Genomic DNA, 23,569 nt, shown 5'->3' on the forward strand with positions numbered 1-23,569 from the left:
TCCATGTAAATTGGAATTAGGTGCAGTAAATTCACCAAGCATCCTCCTTGCATTATTATTATTTTCGGCTGCCATCTCCTTTTCCTGTTCGAAAATTTTTAATAAGGTTGTCTTTGGATTGATGTAATTTAGCTTCTCTTAGTTTTCTCTTCAGAGTCCTTTCAGGTTCTGGATCAGCTTCAACAAGAATGCCTTTTTCTCTGTCCCTGCTCATAAGAAAGAGAAGAGAAAAAGAAAAGAAGAGGAATCCTCTATGTCACAGTAAAGAGGTTCCTTATTGTTAGTAGAAAAAGAAGAAGAAAAAAATTCGAACACAAATAGAGGGGGTTCAAATTTGGTGAGTGATGTGAGGAAGAGATGTTAGTAGATGAATAAATAAATAGAATAAGATGAGAGAGAGGGAGAGGATTTTCGAAAATAATTTTTGAAAAAGAGTTAGTGATTTTCGAAAATAGTTTTTGAAAAAGGTTAATAGTTTTTCGAAAATTCAAATAAAAAATAAAATAATTAGTTTAAATAAAAAACAAAATTTTGAAAAAGAGGGAGGTATTTTCGAAAATTAGAGAGAGAGAGAGAGTTAGTTGGATGGTTTTGAAAAAGATAAGAAACAAACAAAAAGTTAGTTAGTTAGTTGAAACAAATTTGAAAAGATAAGAAGTTAGGAAGTTAGAAAAGATATTTTGAAATCAAATTTTTGAAAAAGGTAAGATAAGAAGATATTTTTGAAAACATATGATTGAAATTAGTTTTTAAAAAAGATTTGATTTTTAAAATCACAATTAATGACTTGATTCATAAGAAATCATAAAATATGATTCTAGAACTTAAAGTTTGAATCTTTCTTAACAAGCAAGTAACAAACTTGAAATTTTTGAATCAAAACATTAATTGATGATGTTATTTTCGAAAATTATGATATAAAATTAAGAAAAAAATTTTTGAAAAATATTTTTGAAATTTTCGAAAATAACTAAAAAATTGAAAAAAAAATTTGATTTTTGAAAAAGATTTTTGAAAAAGATAAGATTTTCAAATTGAAAATTTGATTTGACTCATAAGAAACAACTAAGTTTTAAAATGTTTTGAAAAAGTCAATCCAAATTTTCGAATTTATGAGAAGAAAAAGGGAAAGATATTTTTTTGATTTTTGAATTTTTATGATGAGAGAGAAAAACAACAAAAATGATGCAATGCATGAAAGTTATGGATCAAAACAATGAATGCATGCAAGAATGCTATGAATGTCAAGATGAACACCAAGAACACTTTGAATGTCAAGATGAACACCAAGAACATATTTTTAAAAAATTTTTAATGCAAGGAAAACATGCAGGACACCAAACTTAGAATTCTTTAATGCTTAGACACTAAGAATTCAAGAATGCATATGAAAAACAAGAAAAGACACAAAACATGCAAATGCAAAGATCAAACAAGAAGACTTACCAAGAACAACTTGAAGATCATGAAGAACACTATGAATGCATGAAAATTTTTGAAAAAATGCAAGATGAGTATGCAATTGACACCAAACTTATAACATGACTCAAGACTCAAACCAGAAACACAAAAATATTTTTGATTTTTATGATTTTATGAATTTTTTTGTATTTTCTTTAATTTTTTCGACAATCATTTTGAAAAAAAGAAAAATAAGGATTCCAAAATTTTTAATATGAATTCCAGGAATCTTATGCTCTTTAGTCTAAAGCTCCAATCAAAGGGTCAGGCATGGCTTAATAGCCAACCAAGCTTTAGCATGTAACAGGTAGATCATGAACAGCAGTAGGTGGATTAGCACCAACTAGCTTGCTCTTGATAACAAATTGGAAGCCTCAGTCCAAATGAATTTAGACATGGCTTTACAGCCAGCCAGGCTTCACATGCTTCATGAAACACTAGAATTCATTCTTAAAAATTTTGAATAAAATTATAAAATTTTTGAAAACATTTTTATTTTAAAAAATTTTTCGAAAACAAAGGAGAAAATTTTGAAAGATTTTTTTTTGAACAATTTTTGAAAATAAAATAAAAAGAAAGTTACCTAATCTGAGCAACAAGATGAACCGTCAGTTGTCCAAACTCGAACAATCCCCGGCAACGGCGCCAAAAATTTGATATGCGAAATTGTCACTCAATTTGTGAATTATTGTTCGAAATTGATTCCCTGGCGATGGCACCAAAAACGGCTGCACAGAACCATGGTCTAAACATATCTTCACAACTTCGCATAACTAACCAGCAAGTGCACTGGGTCGTCCAAGTAATACCTTACGTGAGTAAGGGTCGAATCCCACGGAGATTGTTGGTATGAAGCAAGCTATGGTCACCTTGTAAATCTCAGTCAGGCGGATATAAAATAGTTATGTTGTTTTTGAAAATTAGTAATAGAAAAAGGATAGAAATACTTATGTAAATCATTGGTGAGAATTTCAGATAAGCGTATGGAGATGCAATCGTTCCTCTGAACCTCCGCTTTCCTGCTGTCTTCATCCAATCAGTCTTACTCCTTTCCATGACTGGCTTTATGCAAGGGCATCACTGTTGTCAGTGGCTACATCCCCTCCTCTTGTGAAAATGGTCCACAGCAGAGCTCCACACCTTAATCTATGGAGTATAGAAACTCTACCGTTAAAAATACATAAGTGAAAGGTCCAGGCATGGCCAAATGGCCAGCCCCCAAAACATGATCACAGGATCAAAATACAATCCAGGATGTCTAATACAATAGTAAAAAGTCCTATTTATAATAAACTAGTTACTAGGGTTTACAGAAGTAAGTAATTGATGCATAAATCCACTTCCGGGGCCCACTTGGTGTGTGCTTGGGCTGAGCTTGAATGTTCCACGTGCAGAGGCTCTTTCTGGAGTTGAACGCCAGGTTGTAACGTATTTCTGGCGTTCAACTCTGGTTTGTGACTTGTTTCTGGCGTTTAACTCCAGACAGCAGCGTAGAACTGGCGTTCAACGACCTTTTACGTCATCTAAACTCGTTCAAAGTATGGACTATTATACATTGCTGGAAAGCCATGGATGTCTACTTTCCAACTCAATTGGAAGCGCGCCATTTTGAGTTCTGTAACTCCAAAAAATCCACTTTGAGTGCAGGGAGGTCAGAATCCAACAGCATCAGCAGTCCTTCTTCAACCTCTGAATCTGACTTTTGCTCAAGTCCCTCAATTTCAGCCAGAAAATACCTGAAATCACAGAAAAACACACAAACTCATAGTAAAGTCCAGAAATGTAAATTTAACATAAAACCTAATGAAAACATCCCTAAAAGTAACTAGATCCTACTAAAAACATACTAAAAACAATGCCAAAAAGCGTACAAATTATCCGCTCATCAGAAACCAAAATCATACCTTGGCTGATTTCTCCCTAAGCCACAAAACCTTTCAAAATTCCTTCTCACCACAAGCTCCAAGCTCCAAATTCTCAATCAAGCAAGTTCAACTGAGCATCACTTGCTCCACATCATCAATTGACTCCAACTAATATCCAAATTCAATATAATATCACATATTATTACTATAATCAACGTAGAGTTCACTAAATTGGAAATTCACCAAAAATTAGGGGTTCCTTACCTCACCCACAGCTCAAATGAACAGAACCCAACAATTCCCGCAAGCTAATTCGGTCCTAAGAGATCAAAATCACATAATCCTCATTACAAAAATCCCATAAATTCAAAACTGAAGAGGGGATATTTGGGTAAGAAAAATTAGATTTCTTACCAAATTGGTTGGTGGGCTTTGTAGAAAATTTTGAGATGAACGCATGATCGCTGACGGCTCGTCAATCGAGCTCCAGATTGAAAGTTATTTAAGATTGAAATCAAGAGTGGATTAGGGTTCTTGTTTCCCCCCTTCCCCAAAGTTTTCAGCGTGCTTCCCTTATGTTTAAGGGAGAAGTAGTTGTGTTCTTCCCTTAAATGGGTATTGGGTGTGGCCTTGGGCCCAATACAGGCCCGGTTCAGCCCAATTTTGGGCTAAATTCTTTAAAATTAATATCAAAATTCATGTTTTAATTAATTCTACCTCATTAAACTATAAAATTTTATTTTCTAATTTTTTTATTAATAATTAATTTATTAGCTAATTATTTACTAATTTTGAGGGTTTTACAGACAGCATACATTATCAAAACAAGATATACACAAACAAAGATTGAACACATTATAAACTGAAGCACTAAATTACCAAACAAGGTGCTAGAAAATGAATCATTAGTCTCTACAATTGAGATCATATGATGTACTTAGGCCGATTTTCTTGCATGCGTTAATATATTTACATGGGATGGAATAACGGCAAAAGAAAAAAATAAAAGTGAAAAAAAAAAGAAAAAGAAAAGAAAAGCATCAACAGCAACACATTAAAAAAGGCATAAATTATCACCCACAAATTTACTCAGAGCCCACATCATCATCATCATTCATTCTTTGTGCATAAACTTTGACACAAAAACAAACAATCTAGAGTGCAAATCATAAAGCACAAGGCAAATCAAAACTAGTGAATCAAGCACCACCATCTCCAGCATTTGAACCCATCATGTAGCAGATAATGCACCAAACCAAAGTAAGATGAAACGAAATACACTTATAAATGATTTTCCTAATATCCAATAATATCAAAATAAAATTAAAAAATTATCCACCACATTCATTTCTCACACAAACATATCAGATATTGAAAATGGCAATGGCAATAAACTGATGAAGTAAATGATTACGCAAACTAGAATTAACTGAATTAAATTGATAGCAAAAAGTTAAAATTGATGATTCCAAACTAGTATTAACTAGGAAATTCAAATTAGTGAAAAATTGAAAGATAGAGACCGAAGAAGAGATGAAGTGACCTATTCTGTGTACGTGTGATTCCCTGGAGAGAGTGAAAAGATTCTTCCCGCATGGTAGATTGGAGCCACAAAAGCTGAGAAGATTCTTGCAGAGAGTGAGAAGATTCAAATGAGAAGAATTCAAAAATTGAAAGCGACGCGAAACCATACCAATTTGAATTAGGATGAGTGCAGTGATTCCTGAACCGGTGGATGAGGATGACCAACGAATGGCCGTTGCTGAGGTCGGTGATGAGATCGTGCGATGCGAGCGGTGGCTGCAGCGGTGAAAGAAGCCCGTGCGATGGAGAGAGCATGGACGGAGAGAGGAAGAAGCTCTTCACTTGTGTGGAGTGTGAATGGAGCTTGAGGGTGTAGGGTCTTAGTTAGGGTTAACTTAATATTTCCGACGGAATATTTAAATTACAGACAGATTTTTTGTCTGTAATAATTTAATAAAATGAGTGTTTTTGTCCATCTAATTACAGACTGATTTTCCGTCGGTAACCATTTCCCACGAAAAAAATTAATTTTTCTGACAGAATTATCGACGGATTCTCTTTTTCATCTGTAATTTATGCTAATTCATTTTTTTTTTGTTTCTGACAAAAAATCCCTCGCAAATTCTGTCTGTATTTCTGTGGGATAAAATCTGTTGAAAATATCTGTCTGTAATAACTAGTTTTCTGGTAGTGTTTTTTTTTTCTCAACCTCTATTCAAAACTCACTTTCATAAGGCCAAATAATATTCATTGAGGATTTTACAAACAATTCATTTAGAATAATGAAATGACTATTGACACTAATCTTTAATTTGTTATACTTTCTATCGATAATTCGATACCTAAAAATATGCACTTCAAACTCCTAAAAATTTAAATAAATGTATGTCACCTACAAAATTTCTTTAATTTCATATTCTTTAATTACTTGCCATGTTCTATCTTTTTTATTCTTGACCAAAAGCAAAAAGAGTACAAAACCTGCTATATAGTCACTTATAATTTTGTTTTCAGCTCTTGAGATCATCTACTACATAGTTGCTTCATCTCTTACATTTTCCTTATCTATTGTCATGAGAGTGTGGATAAAGCCTCTCCCCATATATCATTATCATTTTAAATCCAAACGTACCATGATTCATTCTTTGCATTAGCTATTCTTATCCATGTGTCACACTTGTCGAACATGTTTTGGTCTCTATACTCCAAAATCAATATCTGCAAATCTATTAATTTTTTTCAAAATTCATTCTTAAAATTTGATAATATTTAGCATCAAACCAAAAGCATGAACATTATTTGCCAGTTATTTCTTTAGCACTTTTTTAATTTCAATTTATATATGAATTCATTCATCACACATGAAAAAATTCCAAACATATCATTATGGCATTATAATTTCCATATCATCATGCTAATTTTTTTTCATGAATTATATTTATTTATTTATTTTTATTATCATCTATACAATTAGATGAATCTAATTCTCGAATGTAATTGAATTCTTTCAAAAATCATAATGAAATTTTTCAATAACACTATATTAATTCAATCTATATTATTTATTTTATTATCAATACTTCATTCTTTCTTGCTACTACATTTATAAATGAAAATGCATTTTTGCATGAACTTAAATTCAAATGAATTGTTCAAAAATAATCCTAATAGCTCTATGTCATTTGATTGATTATATATTCTTTAGTCTCTAGCAAAATATAACTGTTGCACTATTTATTTTATTAAATTTTATGTTACTATTGATTTAATACAAAAAGTTAAGCAAAAATACGTGCAAATATTCAAAATTTACTATTATTGCACGAGAAATATTTCTCGTCATACTTTAACTGCTAAAAACATTATACTAAATGTATCATTTAATGACTGTTATCTTATTGCTATTATCAAATGAAAGCATATCCTACAAAACAATATTCAGATATTCACATTTGACATGTATGACATTCATATATGTTGTCTTCTTCTCTTCAATTATCAACTTTTGAGGTATATTTTTCTACTTTGAACTCTTTTACTTTTACAATATATATTATTCAATATATGTTGTGACTTTGCACATATTCATTTTCGCAATTTATCTTATTCATGTCAAACCTTCACTATAAATTGTAAATATTTAATAACTAATTGCTTTGAGCGAGAAATTCACCAATAAGCTGTTGTGAGTGGGAAAAATTTCCAAGACAATTAACAATTATATCCTCAGATCATACAATCAATTCCGTCAATGGATATCTATTTCTGAACTTTTCAGTTCACATACAATCAAATGCTAAAATTGTTCTTAAGCGGAAAAGTATCCCCCACACAACTATCTTGATTGAATAACTCTTACCACTCAATTATTTTTTGAATAAGTGCCGACATAATAACACGACTAAGCTTGGGGGCTCACCATATCATTATTAACTTATCTTTTAATCGAGTTTTAAATCATTTTAGTTTCTAAGCTTAGCCTGGATCATATGATCGGCAGACAAAGCTTGGAGGCTGTGATCCGTTACCTTATAACTCGGTCTTTATTATGCATTATGAATTATAACTCGGCGTTAACTATCATTCATTCTTTGCTTGTAACTGACACCTTCATTATCGACTTAATGACTATCATTTCCACTTTAATGATCAACGGTCATACCATCAACTCTACCCATCAACTCTATGCCTATAAAAGACACCAATTTCTATATCTCGACACACAACACATGATAAGTTCTATTTTCATGTCTTATATTCCATATTCATAGAATTATTATAAGGATACACACGTGATAAGTTCTATTTCTCGTCTAACATTCTATATTTATAGAATTATTATATACCTCTTAAATACTTACTGACTTGAGCGTCGGATTGTCTTTTGCAGGTACCCACCCCCTTGTTCTTTTATTGCTAACGTATACCTCATCTTGACGGAGAGCTTACAAGTATTCACCGACGGACGAGCTATACACCGGTCAATCTCCACAAGAACATATCTAATCAATATTAATTAACTCCTTACTTTTTTCACTAAAAATATTAGCCTCCAAATATTCCGAAAAGATAAAAAGGAAATAACATTTTATACCCTTAATAAAGTGTTTGTTATATATGAACTTTTATCGCCAAAACTAACACAGCATAACTAGCATATTATTTATGATCAATAACATATGTGCATATGTGCATTTTAAATACATTTCCTATATATATATATATATATATATATATATATATATATATATATATATATATATATATATATATATATATATATATATATATATATATATATATATATGCAATAATTTTATTATAATCTATATCTTCTTCAATGCATTTCTTTAGCCGATACCCATAAGAAAAGTAATTTTACTCCCAGGTTTTATATCTTGAACAAATAATTGAAGTCTATAATGGTCGAAAATCACTTCGATAGATAGAAAAACCAAAAACAAGTAAAACACTAACCCACTGGCCAGTTATTTTTTATTATGGCAAAATATTCGGATTCTCCTGCCCTATTATTTTTACTTGGACACATTTTTTGAATACCTATCTATCTATTTATTTTAGGTTTTTTTATATGTAAATTAAATAAATGTATTATTTACGATATAAATAATTTGCAACGTTTTACGAAACTACATCGTATTGCTTATTTCGTTTACACTATACACGAAATAATTTTGAACGTAATTCGTTTACACTATAAATGAAATAGGGTTATGCTAGGTAACCAATGACTTTCTTGAACAACATGAACAACGGGGCCGAAAATTGGCCCAATTCAACTAAAACACATTACACCCTAATTTTGCCCCCAAATCCCAATTTTAACCATCCTAATTTTTTACAATCCTAATCATCTACCCCCCCTTTTTGACCTAACAGTCAAAACATTTTCCCTACCCCCAAAACTGATTGAGGAGAGAACTCACCACCGACGCTCTATTACCAACCGCCACCAAGCTTTCTGCAACGTGAACAGCCGTCAAAACCGAACAGCTTCTCGCCGCCAGCTTCCATCCATCCATATGGTCTTTCCGCTGCTACCGTCATCCGTAGCGCCTCCCTGGTGTAGCCAGCGAGCGTCCGTCGTCTTGTAGGAGACCTTCCGTTACATAGCCACCAACCCATGTCACACGCTATCGTCGCACAGCCCTCACCCCGCGTCGCACGCTATTGACCCGATCTTGTTTGTGCCGCATGCTCGTCTTCTGCTAACAACTCGGTCGCCAGCGTTCTCTGTCCCTGTTCGTAGCCTTCAAAGGTCAGTTCAAGGCTAGATCTTTTTTACTGATTATATGTTCATAAAAGTCTTTAGGTGAAGGTTTATTTGAACGGTTGTGCTGCTTGTGCTCATTGTTGAATCTGTTTGACTTCCGAAAGTGTTGATTAACATAGTGACAGGTTAATGATGATGAATAGCCTCTTTTTGACGTCTTATTTTTAAATGATTGACTGAATTCAGGTATGTTCTATCCTCTAGTAGTAGGAAGTCACCGATTGGTTTCAAGCACATTTTTTAAATTTGTTGTAGTATGAGTTGTTTATGCATGGAAAAAGGGATGGTTATTTCACTATGTGAATAGATGGTTGAAATTTTTAACAAGAATGTGAAATTTATTTGAGTCTTGTGACAAAATTTTTGCTTCTGTTAGTTCACCTACTTTTCTGTCACATGTGAATTGTCATTCAATTTACCCGTTAGGTATTTTTGATTTTGTAAAAATATGGTTTAAGTGGTTTCATTTGTTCAGTTTCAAAATAACCTGCAATCCAAATTATAATGTGGTAACACCTATCTGCATATAAAGTTTTTGAGCTGGGTTGGGGTTGGTTGTTAGATTTTTAATCACAGTTGAAAGTGTAATATGCTTTTTCTACACATTATTACTTGCTTATTTTGTTACTTCTTGACATTGGATGTTCAATTTTGGCTGCTTCTTTTCCAGGAAGATTATTATACCAAGTTTTTGGTTGTTTACTTAATTACTCACATTGCTCACTACTCTTATTATACCATTGTTGAGTTCCAATTTTTTCCCCTTAGAACATATATGGTAATATTTGAAATCTGTTTGAGTTTAGGGACCATTTTTTAGCATTCTTTAATTCATGTGTTTGTGTTTCATGTGATTTACTTTGAAATTCTATCCATCTGGGATGTATGATTATGTAAGACACTGTGAGACAAACATGAGAAGGTCTTTTGTAGTTGTTTATTTCGTGACGTATTATTTTGGTTATGAATGCTATGGAAGCCTAATTATAATTTCAGCAAAAATTATGCGTATAAGATTATGGAATTCAGTGGTAATATTTGTTTGTGTTTTTAATCCAAAATAAAACTGTAATATGCTAATAATTCACACCTTTACGTTGTTAGCACTACAACATTTTCAGGTTGAGGCAACATTTAAAAAGTGTTGTCTAAAAATTGCTAAAATGTTGCTTTTGATCTATGGCAATACTTTTGGACCTAAGGCAACGTTTTTGGGCGACGTTGCATATGCAGCCGTTGCCTTAGATCAAGGCAACACTTTTTTGTTTCAAAAGCAATGCTTTTGAAACCAACACTTGGTAAGTGTTGCCTTTGGTTGAAAAACAACAACACTTCAAAAGTGTGTTTGAGACAACACTTTTGCAGTGTTGTCTCTTCTCTGGTATTTTGGTCACTACTAAAAAGTGTTGCCTATTTGCAATAAAATGTAACTCTTTTACGTGTTGCTTATAAGTTAGAATTTGCAATTCTTTGAAGTGTTGCCTATTAGTTTTGAATATGCAATCCTTTAAAGTATTGCCTTTTCTTTTGGATATGCAATCTATACAAGTGTTGCCTTTTTTTTGGATATGCAACCTATTCAAGTGTTGCTTTTTCTTTTGGATATGCAACCATACAAGTGTTGTCTAATATTCAAAATATGCAACTAATAAAAGAGTTGCCCTTTTGATAAATACATGTTCATCAATAATTCTCAACAAAATAATAAAATTCTTGTCTAACAATAATTGTCATAACAAAATAGTAATTAATATTTATCAAAAAGATGTCGATCTACTTACATATTTTATATCCATGCTTGACTTGTCCTATATGCTAAATCTGCAAATAATACACAACAAAAAATAAGCAACTTATCATTAAAACTGAAAAATTATAACAAAAATTTCTTTATGATATTAAATACTATAGATGTAAAAGCAATAAATAGATCTAAAAAACTCCTTCTAAACAACAAGAGTGGAGGTTAACAGGACCTCACATCTGGGGATGTTTCTTATATATGAATATTAAATTATGTATTCCCCTTAACAAATATATATATTCATGAGCAGTGCTTTTTGTAGTTTTTCTAATAGAATATTTGTTAAAGCAAAACTAGAAGTCACCATCTTAATTCTTATAAATACATGATTTATTATCATTCAGGACCAAATCCGGCAACTTTTCTTGCTACCTCATTAAAAAGTGGTTTTAGAAGTTCTCCGAAATTTGTTATCGAAATTGCATGAAACTTTGAAATAGATACTTGAACCACTTTAATCCAACAACAAAAATTGAGCATATCAAAGTAACAAGTTAAGAAACTTTTTCATCAGCTTCAGGAAGCTATCTCTTCTCCATTGCTATTTTTTAATTGACAAGATCTTGCTGTGATAAAGGGCTGTAGAAATGAATGTAGGAGAGAGGGGAGATCATCATTATATCCAGTGCTATAGAAAATTCCAGACAGAGGGCAATAAATAAGGGCTAGCAGAAATAATAAAATTTTGACTTCAGCAATACTTGAAAATTATTCTTTTCCATACAATTTCAATAATGGAAATTTGGTATTTTGGTTATATAATAACTTGAATGAAAAAGAATCACATTAAAATTTAACAATTATAAAGTAAATATAGAAACAAAGTATATAAGAATGGGATATTATAAAGCTTTTAATCCTTTTTAAGTGAATTTTATAATTTTAAATTTTCAAAAATAAAAATAAATGCATACATGACTTGTTTGCAAGTAAATTTTTCATTACAAAAAATATTTCCCAAAAGAGAATTGAAGGAGACAAGATCTTATGGATTGCTTTGACCAAGCACTATTGAACCGTTGGATTAGTCTTAGAATTGAGTAACAAAATTCATGGTATCAAACTATTTAAAAAGATTTATTACCTTCAAGGTGGTCCCCACTTCCCACATGTTACAACCATTATTTTTTTGCATACACTGAATCATGATTCAGACTCAAAACTGGTTCCAATTTTTGTTGAAACTATGCATGCAGTAGCACTTGCGTATTTTAGGTCTAGCATTGCATATTAAATAGTCATCAGTGGATTTTTCATACCCGACACCACCACAAAAGAAAGATGAACAAGGAAAATCCAAATTCCAGAAATCGAGATCTGGATATGCCTCTGCTGTATAAAAATCAATTAGGATTCAAGGAACACATTTGCATCTTCGGCGGATCTGAGAATTCATCATATAGCTAATCACTTACCTGTAAAAGATAATGACTTTAACATAATAAATAAAAAGGAATACTGGATGCTAACCTCAGAAGAAGAACATGTTGCTTAATTGTAGCAAGGAATTCTTTTACTCATCCACTATAGAAGTACAGTGGAGGATAAGCAAGTCCTGCACGAAGATTTTATTCACACCAGATAGAATTGTCAAAAACAGAAGGGTATAGAAAGCCACAAATATTTAAACCTACTCAAGGTAAAAGCAAGTCTCCATTGATGAGAGAATCCTATACATTTTATTTACATAATCAATGCTACCGAAAATGTAACCCCAGAAAAAATCCATTTAGATTCATCACAAGAGCTTCACCTGATGATAGAACAACAATGATATATTGCCATCCAAGTGCAGGTGAATGCCTCTGGATGGACCTAATGTCAGTGAAGGGCACCGCTCTTATGGTGTAAAGGCTTCTCTCTAACCAATAAATGGAAAAAACTTTAGCATATTAATACACCACACTGCACAGGATAATAAACTCATCCAGTCTACACCAAATGCGAATTTACCTTTCTCAGAAAGGCTCGCCTCTGACCTATGGCCTTTGTAAGGAACCCAAGTCTAAAGTGAAGCAAAAACGAACACATTAGCACGAACAATACACTAGACCGAACGAAACGGATAAGAGCAAACAGAAAATGATCACCATGAACAAGGAAGTGCCTTGCTTAAACAGCTTCAGTCTTCCACTAATTCTTTCTGATGCAAACTGCGTTGGATGAATTGCTACATTGTCCTTCAAAAACACAATCTCAGCATCATCCCGCTTATGAGGCGAGCTCACCTTAGTACTGTCGCTTCGCAGCATGATGCTAGCAGAACCCTAATCAAATTATATATGTTAAAAAAACATCAACTCAGTTAAATTTGTGATTGGAATGATAAAAGTTAAGAAAGCAATCCAATAGTGAAGCATTCAATTGAATCGTGCAACCCTAATTGAAATGCAATCGAATCGGAACCGGAGAAATTGTGAAGTGAAAGGAGAGGAATAGAGAAATAGTGTTACTTATTGCTGCGAAGCGGCGTAATCGGCGTGATCGGATAAATCGTGAAGCTCCGATTCTAACATCGGCGATATTGCAGAGAAGTGAAGATGAAAATAGAAAGCGAACTCAAAGAGGAAATAGAGAGGAACAAGTTTAAAATTAATATACACAGCAACAAGTTTAACCAAAAATTAGGATTCAAAACACAAAAAGGTGCTAAAATAGAATAGAGAAAGAACAGTAGAATCATCAGTACCTGCAGAATAATGCCAAAAACGAGAATCTTACAAAAAACACGAGTAGTGATAATCGAACAGTGACCGGCGGTGATGAACACGAGCAGAGAGGATCGAAGCTCAATGAGAAGAGGAGTAGAGGATCGAAGCTCAACGAGCAGAGAATCGAAGCTCATTCGCGAGCAGAGAAGATCAAAGCTCAATGATCGAATCACATTCGCGAGCAGAGATTGAGATCGAAGCTCAATAAAGGAACGCGCGTCATCATCGAATGGATTGAAGAACCAGAGAGGAATGAATCATTTGGAATGGATTGGGGTTATGGATTTCATTAGGGTTGGGTTTTGCTAGCAACGAGAGACTCTTCTTTCTTTCTTTTTTCCATTTTTCTCCGCATAATAGTTAGCCTTGTCGTTTGAGTTATTTTTATTTTTTTAAGAAATATTAAAAAGTTTAAGCAACACTTAAGAAGTGAAGTTTGAAATAAACTCAAAGACAACTCTTAAGAAAAGTAATATATTATTTTTATAATAGTTATTTTTGTATATTTAATAGAGCAACACTTAATAAGTGTCTCCTAATTTATCAATAGCATCATTTATGGTGTGTTATTAAAAATTCGTTGTTATAATACTATTTTATTACTACTAGTATAAAAAGTTACCTTTATATATATTAGGCAACTTTTTTTAAGTATTATCTTGAACATATGTTGCAATAGCCAATAAATGTTGTAGTGTAGTATGATACATTTTGACTGTGGATGTTCGACTAAGATTGCTTACTTAGCCAGATGATTATTTCACTTGGTGTTTAGTTGTTTGCCTGTTTGCTATAGCGGTTGATTGTGTCATTGAATGACTTTTTACGTTGTGATTGATAGTTGGTTTTTAAAAAATTGCACAACATTAGTTCATCTGCTAAGCTGATAAGGCGTGAATAATTATTGATTACTCATATTAGTGCCATGATGCAGTGTGTGTCGAGATCTTGATGTGGTTAGGTAGGTTTGTACTTATGGTAATATGATAACGTGTAGTAAGTGGCAAGACTAATGATTCACTGTTTCCTGACAGGGAAGAACGTGCTCTGAGTTGATTTGCTGAATAGCATTCGGATGGAAAAAATGCATTTCGTCGGTAATCAGTTTTGATTCAATTTGCTTATAACGTGTATTCTGTTTGTTAATAGAAATTAGTCGAGACGTGTTGTTCTCCATGCTATATCAATGGGATGATCACCCAACGAGTCAACAGACCATATCTCCGTAGCACATACCTCCAATTTTGGATGTCTCCAACCCCAGCATATTCAATTGGGCACATAAGACATTCAAGTAGTTAGAGCTAGCAATAGAAAAATTCAAAACTAAGAACCATGAAACTTGTGGTGGCTGCATGTTCGCTCTGATGGTCTCTTTAAATGTTTAACTGCTTATATATCCTACTTGCTTTTATGGTGCACCACTTAACCTTTCAACCTTGCCATCCAGCTGTTATACTTTCAGCGACTGAAGCATGGTCTACTAGATCGCTGTCTAGAACCAGAGCCATGGGTCACTACATGGAGTGTTGCAGAACTTGACAAGAAGGCAACTAATGTCCTTGCTGAGGTACTAACCCGGATGATTTATTATTTGTTATATGCTAATCCACTTAACCAATGAATAGTTTTCTAAAATAGGAACAATGTTCCACTGGGGAATTTAGACGATTACTTTCTAACCTCAATTGACCTTTTCCTATTAGGGTTCCATTAGAGATAAGGCAAAAGTGGTTGACGACCCAAACTTTAAACCAAGAAGAACCATAGAGAATTCCCATCCAAAAAACAAAGCTGAAAGAGGGAATGCAAGACCAGAGTGGTACACAAGGTAATGTGTCTGTTGGAATTTATAGTGCTTACAACATTAAAGCTATTGGTGGTTAGATAATATGGTAATTTGAAGTGTTTCTTTATAATTTCAAAACTAGATGCATGCTCCTATATCCTTTGGATGTTTTATATTAGAGTAAATTACCAATTCCGCCCTCGAATTACCAGAACGCTGACAAAAATAACCTCCACTTTTATTAATGACAAAAATACACTTAAAATATTGAAAAACTCTACAAAAATACCTAACCATAAATAAAAATCTATTCCGTTAACAGAATTGGCTGAGCTGTCAAATAGATTCCGTTACACCGCTTCCTCTGCTTTTTCTTCATTCTCCCTCACTCCCTCCCTCCCTAATGCAACTACAACAAAAATAAACATCATCTGTTATCACTCTTTTCCTCCTTTAAACCTCCCAGAAGCTGCTGCAAGCTGCAACAACAACAACAACAACATATCTCAGTCACTCCGAAATTGCAACAACGACAACAACATCATCTTCCTAGATGAAGCTCTTGCAACAACAACATCTTCCTCATTATTTCTCTCCTGAAATACGATGTCGCCTCTTCTTCCATGGTTTTCTCCCTCAAGTACGACAATAGTCTTGCTCTGTCATCTTGCTCATCCACTTTTCCTTCTTCGATTCTTCTCTCGCCGCCTCTCTCTTTCTCTCTCCTTGTTGTTCTGCTTCTCTCTCTCCTCAACGACGGCACCTGCGGTGATACTGTCCTCTCCTCTCGTCCTTCCTCACTCCCTAAAGCAATTACAACAACAATAAGCAACATCTCAGTGACTCCCTCCCTCTTCCAAACCTCCTAGAATAGACTTTACGCCTCACCCTCTTCATCTCAGCCACAGTAATAATCAGCCATAATTAGTAATAATCATCCATAATCATCAATTCTACAATTTTTCATTATATTTTTTAATAATCTAATAAAAATAGAATCCAAAGAGAAATAATGACAAAGAGAGAAGCTAAAGAGAGAGCTCCTCACTGCCCTAGAGAGAGAGGGACTATCCACTGCTTACTGCGAGAGAGGAGAGTAAGGCGCTGCAAGACAGGTTTCTGACAGCAATGGAGAGGCGGTGAGCAAGCAGTGATGGTGATGGCAAATCTGAGAGGAAAGATCGAAAGATCTGCTGAGAGAGTGAAGAGGGAAAGGAACTGTGAGATCCTCTTCTGACGACAACGGAAGGGTAGTGAGTATGCAACAGTGGCAACAACGAGGTTCTGCCGTTGAAGACAAAGAGACAACGACGTGAGTTGATGAGTAATTATTCTGTGTGCTGGAGAAGTGAAAGTGAGAAGAAGGAAGAAGAAAAAAATGAGCGGGGAGCGAGGTGTGAGTGCGTGAGACAGAGAAGATCGGTAGGCAACAGCCATAGATTCAAAGTGAGAGTGAAGAGGGTGAGGTGTAAGGTCTTTCTGGGAGGTTTGGGAAGGGAGGGAGTGAGGAAGAATAAAGGAGAAGCAGAGGAAAGGGTATAACAGAATCCATTTGATAGCTCAGCTAACTCTATTAACGGAATATATTTTTATTTACAGTTGGGTATTTTTGTAGCATTTTTCAATATTTTAGGTGTATTTTTGTCGTTAACAAAAGTGGAGGTTATTTTTGTCAGCGTTTTGATAATTTGAGGACGGAATTGGTAATTTACTCTTTGTATTATTAACATAAGTGTGATTGTATGTCTAATATAATAAGGGCGTTATATGAATTTATCGATGGATGTTAACAGGAAAGCAAGGATAGATCCGTTAAAAGTGGGCACTGTAAGTCATCAGAAAAACCGCCATCTAGGTCAGTTGAAACAAAAGTACCTGAAAGTCATACAGCGGCACAAGAGGTGAGTGCATCTTATTGTGGATATAGGTTGACTTCATAAATTAGTTACTTAGATTAAATACCAATTGTGTTGAGGTTGGATGTTGAATATGTTTTGGTGCTATGTTAAATTTGTTGGATGTTCAAATCTCATTGTCTATGGATGGATATGGACATAGTGATGTATATGTTCATCTTGGAACCTAGCTGGCCTATATTTTTAATTGAATTCCCTCTTGTTGTCCTTATTTTGTGTGTGGAATTTGTAACATGCTCGTTTACAACCTAGGAGACCAGAATAGGCACGTACAAAAAGCTGCCCGTCGTCAAAGGCAAATCTTGAAAAGACAGCTAAACAGCACTTAAAGCCCCGAAGCACAAGGAGAGACCTGTAGTTATTGCAGACTCCAATGATGACGATAATGACCCACTTGTCGAAGAAGGCACCGCCTATTTCAAGACAAATGGAACCAACATGGTGAGCAGCTAAATAAGGAGGCAAACCCGTCAGCTACACAGGAAAAGGATCCAGTTACACCATCTACAGTACTTGTGGAAGTTACTGAATACGATTTTGACAGGCAAGTTCTATGGGTTAACATCTGTGGTATATGTCAATTGGTCATATCTTGTTTTTTCTGTGATTTCAATCCGCATACTAATTGTGTTATCTAACTATAGTTGCATTCGATGTAGAGACTTTGACTTGAACTTCATGCAGTATCCAAAAGTTGAGAAAATGTTGAACAGGGTAGGAACACAAGACCAATAAACATGGAACCCCTCCAGACCATCATGCCTAAGAAGTCACGTTGTCACACACCTAGCCCTGAAAAGCCTAGCTTTTCCCTTAGATTGACACAGCTTGAGAAGTCACTGGCCACGCCCCCTATCACAATAGTACATCCGATCATTAAGAATATCAGGTTAGGAGAGCATAAGGAGAACAAGGTCCGGGTTGGATTCTAGACTCTTCACTTAACAAAGAGAAGCCATTGGCAACCTGTGAAGTTAAGCCACATCTTCAGCCGTCGAGGAGGAATCTATGGACTTTGAAAGCACGTGGTTGGGTCAATAGCAACGTAAGTTATTGAACTCCATGTTGTAGGTACACTAATTTTGTTCTCCATATACCTGATATCATGCATCTTAATTTTACCACATAGATCATTCAATGGATGTTCTACACATTTAACGATGCACAGGCTATGTGATTCAAACGTGATTTCTACTGCGTGTGTTTGGAAATATTGGTATGAAGACTATAGTTTTTACGTAATCTTACGATACCTGTTGCATAACTGACTACTGCTTTGACAATAGGAAACAGTGACACGACAGCATAACCTGGATTCATTCCATAACGGGCCAGTTCCGGTGTATGAGGGCTTGGTTACAAACTTCGAAGAGGATACCAAATTCTTTGACAAAGTGAAGGCAGCCAAGAGAAAATGGATGAGACATCATTCTATTTTATGTAGTACATGGTAACCATATTTAGATGAGAACATATTTGTCCGGTTTATTTATTCTACCTAATTTGTTAGGTGTGTGTTGAATATGTTAGACATTGTCTCATGTATTTTCTTTATGGACTTATTGCATCGTACTCATTTCATTTGGAAAGGGATTTGTTTGTTCAATTCACCATGAATGGGGAAGATTGTTTCACTTGTGAAGGGTATAATCTGCTTGTTGTGCATCTCACAGCATGTTGTTAATAGTTGAACATGTTATTTGTGAGTTCTTATTGCAATGGTTTATTCTAATGTGTTCGAAAGATCATTGGTGGTTGTATGCATTTGACTGGCAAGGAAGAGGGTGTTGGTAATCGATAGTCTGCATGATGAGGCACCCAACGATGAACGGAGGAAACTAGATGCATATGCGGTAAGCTAAGACACCCCGTGTCCGTTGTTTACAGACATGGCCAAAGTGGCCATCCCGACATACAAACGCAGTATTTTACAGGGGTGACTAATTGAAGACATGGCCAAAGTGGCCATCCCGACATACGAACGCAGTACAAATGGCCCAAGTTTTGCATATGCCAAACTCCCTATGCAACCGAATGGGTAAGTAGAACCAAGCAACACACCCCACAAATTTATCCATTCACAGTTGCGGTAACATTGATATCATCCTGATTGGACCATTCTTACTTAATTATGTAGTTGGGATTGTGGCATCTATGTCATTAAATTCATGTAGACATAGACTGAAGGTTGTAAACTAGATAAATAGGACGATGTAAGTTACCCAGTCGCTTTGTTTTAATTTTGTTATTTGCGTTTCATGTTACTTTGACACTCCGAACATCGCCCTCACAATGGAAATTTCATACAGGATATTCTTCGGGCAATGAGAATGGATCTCAAGGTGGATATTGTCATGGGAGCACATAATGAATCAATTGAACATGTGCGAACTTTGTTGGAACAAAATAATGAACGTGTACGCCACAACCGTCCAAGAAACAAGAAGAAGGAGGTTAAATCACCATTTCACAACACCAAGCACTAGGACATTTATGAAACGGTCAGACAATTACATGTGTGGAAGAACCATAATGGGAGAAAGAAATAGATGTACTTAGTCTTAATACCACAAATACCTTTTTGACATTGTTTACGTGTTTTCGTGGTGGAGTTTTGTTAAAACAGACAGGATAAATTTTCATAGTGAATAACATTTTTAGTTCTCGAACTACTCTGATTCTATTCCAAGATATTAGCAAAGTGTAAAAGCTATTAGTTAAGAATAACCTTCTGGGTAACAATAGAAATAACCATCCGCTATCTTATGGAATCGAACATCCAGCCTCTACTCATTGTAACTGATATCACACACTACACCAAGACTATTACAAATAACTATCTGGGTACTAATAGAAATAATTATCTGCTAGCCTATGGAATTGAACATCCAGCCTCTACTGCTTGTAACTGATTACACACTCTATACCAAGACTATTACAAAATAACCATTTAAGTACCTAGTGAATTCAACATTTAGAGTCTCTCAAATGGTAATTAGTTAAACCAAAAGCAGTCAAACAATTACCAGAGGTAATATTAGGGTAACCATGTGAACACACACGAAGTTAAATATCTGGGTGTCTTTAGCCATTGTTAAATGTAGTCAAGTATGACTACAAAATAACCGTCCAATACAGAATCAAAATAACCATCTACAACCCTATTCCATTGAACATCCAGATTATGTATCAAGTAATTCCGTAATGAAGAAGGTAATCACTATTGTATTCTTCCGATAACTCGAACACAACATGAATTCATTTAACATTAGCCTACAACTAGTCAAACCACATAGAAAATAGAAATACGCAGGTCATGTGCACGTAGCGAGAAGCCAAACTCACAGAATACCAGTTTCATATACATATGACCATCAACAACTCGCACTACGAAATAACCATCAAATATACATATTGAGTTGGAACAACTAACAAAAAGGACCTCTAATATAACATAGCAGATTCTATATCCAAAATAGTCTAAGTATTGCCGAAAGAGTTTAACAGAGACATGAATTCACTAAGTCCTTGCAAACCAATTTGCCGAGCGGGAGCATCCAAATCTATGTTTTCGCAAGATTCTACACGATTATCCTGAAATAAACAAACTCAAACAACAAAAATTCATTATCTTATTAATTAACTATGTACTAAAAGTGAAGCTTTAAATTAATTACGATATTTAGCTGGCCTAAACTATTTCGCTTTCTCTGCATGGATTTCTTGATCGACTTTTTCAACTCATATCCGAGCCTTTTACCTTTTGGCCGACCCTTTGTGGTTATCTTTGATGGACTTTGAATGTCCTCTATGGCCACCACGGAGGAAGTCTTTGGGATAACGCTAGTGTGTGCATCAGCGACAGTCTTATTCCGCAACTTGGCACAGTAATCAACTAGATTGGTCCTTGTATCTTCCAGAGCAGCATGCAACATGTCTGCTTCATCGTCACCATTCACAAATTCCCGCGTAACATTGTAGAAGTGTGCACACAACCCTCTGAATAACTTGTGGCTCTCATCCGAATGTCTACGTCGTGGCTACTCTTAATGTAGGTGTGCTTGCGCTTTATTTTCTTGCTCCAACGAGGAAGAACATAGCAGGAAGGAACTTTATTCACTTTGTAAGAGGAAAGTACTATAAGACAGTGGCAATACAGTATACCTATACATTCGAACAAGTTGCACTCACATCGAACCTCATGAGTTGAATGGTCAAAATGGACGTTGTACATAATATACCGGGTCTTCTCATAGGCTAATATTTCCTCTTACACTTTTACCCAGGCCGACTCACCCTGTTCATAAACGACGCAAATATTGCAATCAGCCTTCTTCCCAAACTCTGTTTGGACATTCCTAAATATGTCATTGGTATACTTGATGAGGGAATAATTTATACGCTTTTTAGCATTATTTTTAGGTAGTTTTTAGTATGATTTAGTTAGTTTTTAGTATATAATTATTAGTTTTTAAATAAAAATTATATTTTTGGACTTTACTATGAGTTTGTGTATTTTTCAATGAATTCAGGTATTTTCTGGCTGAAATTGAGGGACTTGAGCAAAAATCTGATTCAGAGGCTGAAAAAGGACTGCAGATGCTGTTGGATTCTGACCCTGCTGCATTCGAAATGGATTTTCTAGATCTATAGAATCCCAATTGGCGCGATCTCACTTGCTTTGGAAAGTAGACATTCTGGGCTTTCCAGCAATATATAATAGTCCATACTTTGCTCAAGATTTGATGGTCCAAACTGGCGTTCAAAATCATCCCAAGGAATTCTGGCGTAAAACGCCCAAACTGGCACCAAAGCTGGCGTTTAACTCCAAGAATAGCCTATGCACGTGAAAGCTTCAATGCTCAGCCCAGGTACACACCAAGCGGGCCTCGGAAGTGGATTTATGCATCATTTACTTATTTCTGTAAACCCTAGGCCATTAGTTCATTATAAATAGGACCTTTTACTATTGTATTTTGATCTTTGGAACTTGTATGTTCACGTTTGGGGGCTGGCCTCATGGCCATGCCTAGACCTTTCACTTATATATTTTCTACGGTGGAGTTTCTACACCCCATAGATTAAGGTGTGGAGCTCTGTTGTTCTTCATGAATTAATACATGTACTATTATTTTTCTATTCAATTTACCCCTACTTCTTCTCTAAGATATTCACTCGCACTTCAACCTGATGAATGTGATGACTCGTGACACTCATCATCATTCTCACTTATGAACGCGTGCCTGACAACCACTTCCGTTCTATATGCAATAGCTTGAGTAAGGGTAGCAGAATGGGTGTTAAAACGCCCAGTCTGGCACCATTCTAGACGTTTAACGCCAGAAAAGGGCACCAGACTGGTGTTTAACGCCAGAAAGAGAAGAAAAGCTGGTGTTAAACGCCAGAAATGGGCAGCAACCTGGCGTTTAATGCCAAGATTGGAACTCCAAGGGGCGTTTACATGCCAAAATGGTGCAGGAATGAGAAATCCTTGACAACTCAGGATCTGTGGACCCCACAGGATCCCCACCTACCTCAACTCTCTCTTTCTCTTCTTCACACCTTCTCATAACACCCTTCCCCAAATACCCCTCACCAATCACCTCTATTTCCCTTCCCCATCACCTCTTCACCAATCACCTCCACCACTCTTCCCCATAACACCCACCTCACAATTCAAATTCAAATCCTTTCCCTCCCACACCAAACCCCTAATACACGAACCCTACCCTCTCTCCACTCCTACATAAATCCCTCATCCCTCCTTCATTTCCACACATCATAAACACTCCTTCCCCCCCCTTGGCCGAACCACTCACACCTCTCCATCTCTTCCATTTTTTTCTTCTTCTACTTCCTTCTTTCTTCTTTTGCTCAAGGACGAGCAAACCTTCTAAGTTTGGTGTGGTAAAAGCATTGCTTTTTGTTTTTCCATAATCATTTATGGCACCTAAGGCCGGAGAAACCTCTAGAAAGAGGAAAGGAAAGGCAAAAGCTTCCATCTCTGAGTCATGAAAGATGGAGAGATTCATCTCAAAGGTCCATCAAGACCACTTCTATGAAGTTGTGGCCAAGAAGAAGGTGATACCTGAGGTCCCTTTCATGTTCAAAAGGAATGAGTATCCGGAGATCCGACATGAGATTCGAAAAAGAGGTTGGAAAGTTCTCACCAACCCCATTCAACAAGTCAGAATCTTAATGGTTC

The 23,569-nt window shown here is 35.2% G+C and overlaps 1 protein-coding gene across 1 annotated transcript; it reads right to left on the minus strand.

Annotated features, from left to right (window-relative positions):
- LOC107612371 lies at positions 12,419-13,916 on the minus strand. The gene is made up of 5 exons (XM_021108406.1): positions 13,638-13,916; positions 13,039-13,215; positions 12,902-12,953; positions 12,702-12,809; positions 12,419-12,503 (listed from the first exon to the last, which is right to left on the minus strand). The coding sequence occupies exons 1-5, from the start codon at positions 13,791-13,793 to the stop codon at positions 12,466-12,468; spliced, it is 531 nt and encodes a 176-aa protein (XP_020964065.1). The 5' UTR covers positions 13,794-13,916; the 3' UTR covers positions 12,419-12,465.

This window comes from Arachis ipaensis, chromosome B08 (assembly GCF_000816755.2).
Source record: "Arachis ipaensis cultivar K30076 chromosome B08, Araip1.1, whole genome shotgun sequence".
NCBI classification, from domain to species: domain Eukaryota; kingdom Viridiplantae; phylum Streptophyta; class Magnoliopsida; order Fabales; family Fabaceae; genus Arachis; species Arachis ipaensis.

Coding starts and splice junctions, on each gene's coding strand:
- LOC107612371 (XM_021108406.1), bottom strand. CDS start 13,793: ATGAGCTTCGATTCTCTGCTCGTTGAGCTTCGATCCTCTACTCCTCTT. Junction 12,954..13,038: donor AAGGCACTTCCTTGTTCATG/GTGATCATTTTC, acceptor GCTTCACTTTAG/ACTTGGGTTCCTTACAAAGG. Junction 12,504..12,701: donor CATTGTTGTTCTATCATCAG/GTGAAGCTCTTG, acceptor ATCTTCGTGCAG/GACTTGCTTATCCTCCACTG.